Consider the following 8436-nt stretch of genomic DNA (forward strand, 5'->3'; position numbering starts at 1 on the left):
TCAGTTACCTTGTCACCAACAGTGACTGTTTGCAAATTGTCCTTCCTTCTCCCTTGGGGTCCAGCAACACAGGACAGCTGGAGATGAAAGCAAGGGATGTATCCCCCAGAGGAGGGTGTACTGTTCTCTTCTATTGATGTGTTCCACCTGGTTGCATACAAAACAGCAGTAGGTATCTCCCAGAGCAGGCTTTGCCCCCTCCCTTCCAGAAGATGAAGAAAAATAGCAGGGGAAGGTGCTGAGAGGGATGGTGTTGCTTCTCTTGGCTGCCCCTCTTTCCAGGCAGACTGCCCTTGCACAATGGACCCTCTTTTAGTTGCAGGTGCCAGAGTGACAGTATACTTGTCAGCCAGTTTGGCTGCTCCCACATACAATGCAAGGTCATGATCCATGACCCATTCCTTCACATCAGCTGGGCACAAAGTGGGAAACTGCTTCTTGATTATTAAATATTTCAGAGCATCAAAGGTGATAATCTTTAACCCCCCCCCCCCCCCCCCCCCAATCCACTGCTGGAAAGAAGAAGACAGTTGGGCCACAAGTCTTGAATAAGTATCAGATGCACTGTATTTTAAATCTCTGAACATTTGTCTGTGCGCCTCAGGGGTGACATTAAAATGCTGCAGCAGGGCATTTTTAATAGCCTCATAATCTTTGTCAATCTCATGGGGAAGTTCTGCAAAGCCCTCCAAGTCATTACCTCGCAGATCAGGGGTCAAGTATTGTGCCCACTGGTCCTTGGACAGTCCATCTGTCAGCAGATCTTTTCAAATCCCCACAGAAAAGCATCCAAATTCCATCTTTCTCCAGAACAGGACAGGGTCTGCATATATCAGCCTCTTTCGCTTCTGATGTTGGAGCTTGGCAAGTTCCAGCTGGAATCTCCTTTCTGCAGCTTCCCTTACTGCTTGCCGCTCCAAAGCCTCTATGGCAGCGTGTTTCTCTGCAGACTGGTGTTCTATAGCTTCTTTCTCCTGTTACAGCTATAAGATGCATTTTGGTTGCAATGTCCGCTGGCCCCAAATATTTCGGAGCAGTTTGTAAATAAACATCCATAGCAGTATCCACAATTGAACTATTAGAGTCATCAGAATGAAACAGTCCAGTATTTGGTGCAATATCAACAATCAGGTAACTTTCTGGTTCCTGGCTGGGCCCTCAATGGATAAATCTCTAACTTGGCTCTGATCCCTCTGCAAGATGGCATCAATCAATTGCTCCTTGCTTTTGCCACTGCTAATATCTCCTTTTTCCTCACATTGTGCTACCAGTGCATTCGTTGTCATGCCTTTACATGCAGCAGCCACCTCCTCAGTCACGTTGCAAAATAAAAGTTAGAAAGAAAAACAAGGGAAGGGAAAAACTGTTTTGCATGAATGTCTTAATGAAAATAATAAGCATTGAGCATTGTCCTTATGAACACGCTTTTATTACTCTCAAGAATACTACCAGTATTAAGTGCCGGGGATAATTACTTAAACAAAAATTACTTAAACTTAATGCTCCAAAAACTAGAAAAACTCCACAAGCTGCTGGCAATTTGTCACAGAGACCCATTTCTGCCAGCTGATCTGATAACTTATCAAATAATCAAACAGTCAAACAATATATCACCTTTATTTTGTTAGAAAACCACTCCTGACTACATTTACAGGACACAAACTGCACTCTATGCACTCGTGACTAGGAAGTTAACTGTAAGGAGAGGAGACACACAGGATTCCAGCAATTCAGTCTTGCACTCACATTTCCCTAAGGTTACAGATCTAACTGGTCCCTTTCCCAAAACAGGAAACCACTTCCACACCTTTCTTCAACTGCCACCATCTATGTATAAGGCCCGTAGAAAACCTATGACTTAATTACCCAATTGCACACACTCTGCGTTCTGATAGCTGAAAGTGTCAACACTTCCCACAATGGTATTTAGAGTTAACACAGCCAAGCAATCAACCTCTTCTGAACAGGCAGTGAATTTGTTTAGAGCAAAAAGGACAGCACTTATTAAATTTTAGGTTTAATATACAAAAAAGTACAATGCTTAGAGGTTATAAAAACAATTAATAAAAGATGACATAACGTACCAAAAAACAAAATAAAATAAACAGGAGAAAAGTTCAGAGTATAAATTTACATTTAATCTGTGATTAAATGTAAAAAGGGAAATTGGCTTGGAAGATGGACAGTTTATGATTAATTTCCCAAAAGTCTGACAAAATCTTGTAAGCAGTCTCCTCTTTTAAAGACACTTTTCACCTTTTCCCTACTTACAGGGGTTGGTCTCCAGGGGACGCCAGAAACACAGTTTTTTAACCACAATTTACGTCTTCCCTGTTTAATCTACAATATTAAATGGAACATATCTTATTCTGAGGAGTGTCACATAGACTCAATTGTATCATTAATAAATCCAATACAAATTTACCAATCTACAGATATCAAACAGGAATATGTGAATGGTATTAGTTGGGCTGATACTCACTTCCTCTCATTCCCTGCTTGACAAACAGTTTTATTCAACGTTGCCCTTCTTCATACTATTTATAAATATGCGGTTAATCACTAATTCTACTGATTGTATGGGGTGTTTTGGAAATAGAATTATATTTCCTATATAAAATATAGCAAGCCATCATGGGTGGTACCTTTGTGTAAGACTCGGCTGTTAGGAGACGGTTCCCTAATGTCTCTTTAGGTATCAGAAAATCACTCCTATGCCTGGATATAGCTCACCCAATGAGGTTCTTTGAATCTGTTCAGTTCCCCCTATAGCTGACATTGTTATCTTGTAGTTCTTGGATCTGCAGGGCCATGTTGAGTTAGGTCATTAACCCTTTGAGAGCAGGGATCCGCTTTGAAATCATATGCATTACACCCTAACTCACAGAGAAACACAAATTATAAATTGATTAATTTGATATACAGTATTTCCAAAGCAGTTCCTTATGGTAATGCTTTATTCACCACAGTTATTTTATTTGTCAATCCATAGAACTGTAACTTCCTTCCTCTTCACAACAGCTGCCAGCTTTAGTTAAGAAAAGTGTGTGCAACCTCTTTGCTTCTAGGAAGTTCATTAGTTGGTAAAGCAAACTCCTCTATACATTTCTTTAGTTCCCTCTCCTCTTAGGCGCAGCCCTATGGTATGCAGACATAAACAGAACTTTTAAAATTTACCTGTTTTTTACATGTGAGACTGCAGCCCATCAATTCACTAAGAATTAGAGAAACCACTGCTGCTTGTGGTATTTTGTATCTCTTATCTCAGTGATACCACTATTCAGGGGCCGGACTGGCCATCGGGCACTTCTGGCAAATGCCAGAAGGGCCGATGGCTAGTTGGGCCGGTCCAACGGGGCAGGATGTCCGTCCGAGCAGCGCAGCTCACTGCGCGCTGCTCAGCAGACAGTGTCAATGCGATGTGCGGCGCGCCAGTAATCACATGGGAGGCGCATCATGTGACAGCAACTGTCACATGATGCGCATCCCATGTGATTACTGGCGCGCCGCGCATCGCATTGACACTGTCCGCCGAGCAGCGAGGTGATAAGGTAAGTGTGTCTCTGACTGGGGGAGGGGGCTGGCTGTCACTGACACTATGTCTCTGACTTTGGGGGGAGCTGGCTGGCACTGTCACTATGTCTCTGAATTGGGGGGGGGGCTGACTGTCACTATGTCTATGACTTGGGGGGCTGGCTGTCACTGTCACTATGTCTCTGACTGGGGGGGGGGCTGGCTGTCACTGTCACTAAGTCTCTGACTTGGGGGGGGCTGGCTGTCGCTGTCACTATGTTTCTGACTTGGGGGGGCTGGCTGTCACTATGTCTCTGACTTGGGGGGGGCTGGCTGTCACTGTCACTATGTCTCTGACTTGGGGGGGCTGGCTGTCACTGTCACTATGTCTCTGACTTGGGGGGGCTGGCTGTCACTGTCACTGTCTCTGACTTGGGGGGGGGCTGGCTTTCGCTGTCACTATGTCTCTGACTTGGGGGGGCTGGCTGTCGCTGTCACTATGTCTCTGACTTGGGGGGGCTGGCTGTCACTGTCACTATGTCTCTAACTTAGGGGGGGCTGGCTGTTGCTGTCACTGTCTCTGACTTGGGGGGAGGGGGGCTGGCTGTCACTGCCACTATGTCTCTGACTTGGGGGGGGGGGGCTGGCTGTCACTATGTCTCTGACTTGGGGGGGGGGGGCTGGCTATCGCTGTCACTATGTCTCTAACTTAGGGGGGCTGGCTGTTGCTGTCACTGACTTGGGGGGGGGGCTGGCTGTCACTGTCACTATGTCTCTGACTGGGGGGGGCTGGCTGTCACTGTCACTAAGTCTCTGACTTGGGGGGGGCTGGCTGTCGCTGTCTCTGTCTTGGGGGGGCTGGCTGTCACTATGTCTCTGACTTTGGGGGGGCTGGCTGTCACTGTGTCTCTCCCTGGGGGGGGGTGTGTGTCTGGCTGGCAATTGTGTGTGTATCAGTACATTGTGTGAAGTCTGGACCTATATATATATATATATATATATTTATTAGTGTGTGTGTGGGGCCATGTATATATTAGTGTGTGTGTGGCCATGTATATATTAGTGCGTTTGTGCGCGCAGTATTTTAATATAATATGTGAGGGAAAGGAGGATCTTAATATAGTGTGGGAGGTAGGCTATTTAATGGTGGAGTGTAGGTGGGGGCTAACTATTTAAGTTGAGGTGAAGGAATCTTTAATTTCATGCTTGGGTGGTTTAGGGCTATCAATTGAATATGGTGCTGATTTTGGGGTGGAGGGCTATTTATTAAATGTGAATATGAATTATTTATTGCTGGCGATGGTTGTGGAAAATAGCTATATTTATTAAACTTTAATGCTATTTAATTTATTACTTAGACTGTCTGCAGGGAGGGAAATATGTTTTGAGTAAATGGGTATATTGTTAATTTAATGTTGGGGCTGTTTGAAGGGAAATAGGTATACTTATTAAATGTGAATATTATTATTGTGGGGACTGGAGGGAGGCCTAATTATAAAACGTGAGTTGGAGTTTTCTAAATCTCATGTACCCCATTTTTTTCAGAATTGGGGATCTAATATTCCAGGATAAAGACAAGAAAGAACTGAGCTAAAGAAACCAGCTGCTACAAGCGGTGAAAGTGACCAAGACAGGTAGGAGAGAGCAGGACAGTCTGCCAACGGTCCTGAATCTGGTGGGGCAGTCCTGAATTTGGGTGACTGTCTCACTTAGTCAGGATTTGGTTTAACTGCAAGGACAGTTGGGAGGTATGTCCCGCTTCACAACGTACTGCTTGTGAAGGCAGAGCTGTGTGCTTCTAACAGTAGTGCACACAGTATTGCCTGTGTATTTGTCTAAATTGATAACCATGTTACATAATAGGGGCCCAGCTGTCTTAAATACCCTGGGCCCCCTGAGCCTTAATGCAGCATGTTAGGGGAAGGGAACTGATAGCTGCTCTCAGTTCCCGGACAGGACACAGCCTGCAGAGGAAGCCTAGGAGCTCCAAGTATCACAAGATTTGGTAATCTTGTGAGACAAAGAGCTTCCCTGCTCACTCTACAGGAAGTTCCCACCCTGATGGATGTCAGCAGCACCAGAAGCATCCCCAGTGGGCTGGGGATGGCGTGATGTGACTGGGAGGGCGTGATAAATGTAATGTTTTATTATAATATATGTATCAATGCCACATGTTGGCCACACCCAAAACACAATGTGGGCACACCCTTTTCGGCGCCGCCGCTGTGCGGCGGCGCACGGTTCCTTTTATGCTGGGACTGAGATGGGCCTGTGTACTTTAAATGCCAGGGCTGATTTTTAGTCCCAGTCCGGCCCTGCCACTATTCCATAATGAATTCATAGGCCCATAGATTGTAAGCTTGCGCGCAGGGTTCTTTTACCTCTCTGTCTGTATGTATTATCCAGTATTGTTTTATTAATGTTTGTTCCCAATTGTAAAGTGCTACGGAATTTGCTGGTGCTACATAAATAAATGTTGATGATGATGATGATGATGATGATAGGTGGAAAATTGGTTCAGCCCATAAAATGGCTGCCACTATTGAGGTTATTCAACAGATGCATTTTAATTAAAATTAATGTGAATTGAAATATTTATTTAGCTAATAATAAATTGCAATCGTATTGACTTTATTTCATATGATTGATTATAAAATGTAAAAGATGACACAATGCACAACGTAGCCCATAATCACATACTGTCCTTAAAACTTTTTTCTATGCTGATTGCTGCTTTTTATTAATGCAATGAGACTATTACATCCCCTTTTATATCTTATTATTGTCTTGAATATTTTCTTATATATTATTGTATATTATATATTGTATGTAATATTATTACCTGTATTATATAGACAGTTTATCAAGTATGGTCATATTTATGAAACTGTCTTAATTTTTGTATTTGTTATGAACAGATAATTAGACATTTTGAAGAGTTTACACAAGTATGGACACCATTGATGAGAATGATTGAAGATTGCCTTAAAGATTTGCTCTGTATCGCTGATGACATAGACAAGTACCATAAAGGAGCCACCATTGCCAGTGTCACAGGAAGTACATTTGGAATAGCCGGAGGAATCACCACTATTGTAGGCCTAGCCTTGGCTCCGGTTACACTTGGTGTATCTCTGATTGTCAGTGGTGTTGGCATTGGTGTGGCTGTGGCTGGAGGGGTCACTGGAGCAGCGGCTTCTATAGCTGATACTGTAAATATTAAAAATAAATGCAATACTGTACAGAAGATTGTTATGGACATTAATGAGAAGTTGCTTATAATTGAAAAGATTTCTGAAAATATCAAACGTACATTGGAAGCTCTTAAGTCTATGCTGGGTGAGAAACACACAAAGAATATCAGAAAAATTGGGGAGAGAGGTGCATTCCTGGCAGTAGAGATAACTAGATTGGCTCAGCTGGGCAGAGTATCTGCAGCTGCAACTAGAGGGGTCCAGTTAGTAGCTCAGGGGGCTCAGGCAGCCAGAGCTCTTTCTGGAGTTTTTGCTGCAGTGTTCATATTGGTTGATGCTGCTTTTGTGGTAAAGGGAGCAGTAGACCTACACAAAGGTAGCAAAACAAAGGCAGCTGCAGAGATAAGAGAAATTGCTCACAAACTAAAAAAAACATTTGATGACCTGAAAGAGCAAGATAAAATAATGCATAGGGAACATTCCAGATTCTTAATAGAGAAATTGAATGGGAAGCACACTGAATTACAACTTGAATATTTCTCATCCAAGGAAGATATATAACTTTTTTCTACATCTTTATATTATATGTATCATATATCTTGGTCCTGCTTAATGTATCTTGATATTTGTCAGATTTTCACCAACTGTAATATGACATTTATAATCACTGCACCAACTTATTTTCTACCAGTTAGACTCTTACTAGGTGATATTTTTATAATAGTTTATACTACAGAGATTGTGGATAAAGATTTTAATTAACAATAAAATTCAACACCAATAACTTTCCTGCACTGTGCATTGCAATCTCAGTAACAGATCATATTTACTTGTCGCAATAATAAAGAATTATTTAAATAATTCATAATATTATATGCAGCTGCCAATAAAAGATTTTAAGAGAAGAGTGTCCTTCAGACAAAACATAGCTAAAATCACTAGGGTGAGGGATGGTAGTTATAACCAGTTAGATTCGTTCTATAGTATGTTAGCCAATAAGACATGGGAGGGGGTGTAGGCTTAGGTTTCTATATATAGGTTTAGTTGGCACAGGAACTTTCTCTCTGCTCTCGGATTCCTCCCGCCCACCCTGCAGTTTAGGTTAGTTATGGTGGTAGGTTATTGTATAGGTAGGAGAGCAGTGCAGTCGGTAAGTTTGCATATGGTGCTCGGGTTATCTTGTCATAGGTAACTACTCCCCCTTTTGGTTCGTGGTGTCATCACATGTTTGGTCCGACTGTGAGGAGGATCCTTGGCCAGTATGTTAAAGGTTATAATGGTGGTTTTAAGGGGGGGTGTAGTCTTGCCGTTGGACAGATATTTAGCACCGGCCAATAGATAAGGTATGATCCTGGGTTGGTGGTACCATGGTCTGACCTTTCCACCGTTATAGGTTTTGTTTTTGCTGACTGCCCTGCTCTCGTCCGCCTTTCAGTCCTTTAGTTTCCTTTATTAGGGTTTAATAAATACATTTTATTCCAACGTTAATTTGGTGTCTGTGTCCTTATTGGTTATTATGATTATTTAAGTTACACTGGTATAATCTAAAAGAGCTTCCCCTATATGCATTTTATCACTGCATACAGTCCTTCATTGAATAACCTCATGAACCAGTCAGATTTAAGAGTTACCTGCAACCTGTTCGGTGACCTAGTAAATGCAGCCTTTTGATCTTAAGCTGTGTTCAGAATCCTGTGATTGACATTTATGTAACAATGAAATCATAGTG

At 42.5% G+C, this 8436-nt stretch overlaps 1 protein-coding gene across 2 annotated transcripts in view; it reads left to right on the forward strand.

The window, feature by feature from the left end:
- The window catches only part of LOC142142662 (apolipoprotein L3-like), a 33270-nt gene extending 25075 nt beyond the window's left edge, over positions 1-8195 (forward strand). For both annotated transcript variants that reach the window (XM_075200521.1, XM_075200522.1), the window contains one exon: positions 6432-8195. In XM_075200521.1, the coding sequence (XP_075056622.1) occupies positions 6432-7268 (837 nt within the window). In that variant the 3' untranslated portion in view covers positions 7269-8195. The remainder of the gene's footprint in view (positions 1-6431) is intronic.
- The last annotated feature ends 241 nt before the right edge of the window (positions 8196-8436 follow it).

Source organism: Mixophyes fleayi, chromosome 3 (assembly GCF_038048845.1).
Source record: "Mixophyes fleayi isolate aMixFle1 chromosome 3, aMixFle1.hap1, whole genome shotgun sequence".
Classification (NCBI taxonomy): domain Eukaryota; kingdom Metazoa; phylum Chordata; class Amphibia; order Anura; family Limnodynastidae; genus Mixophyes; species Mixophyes fleayi.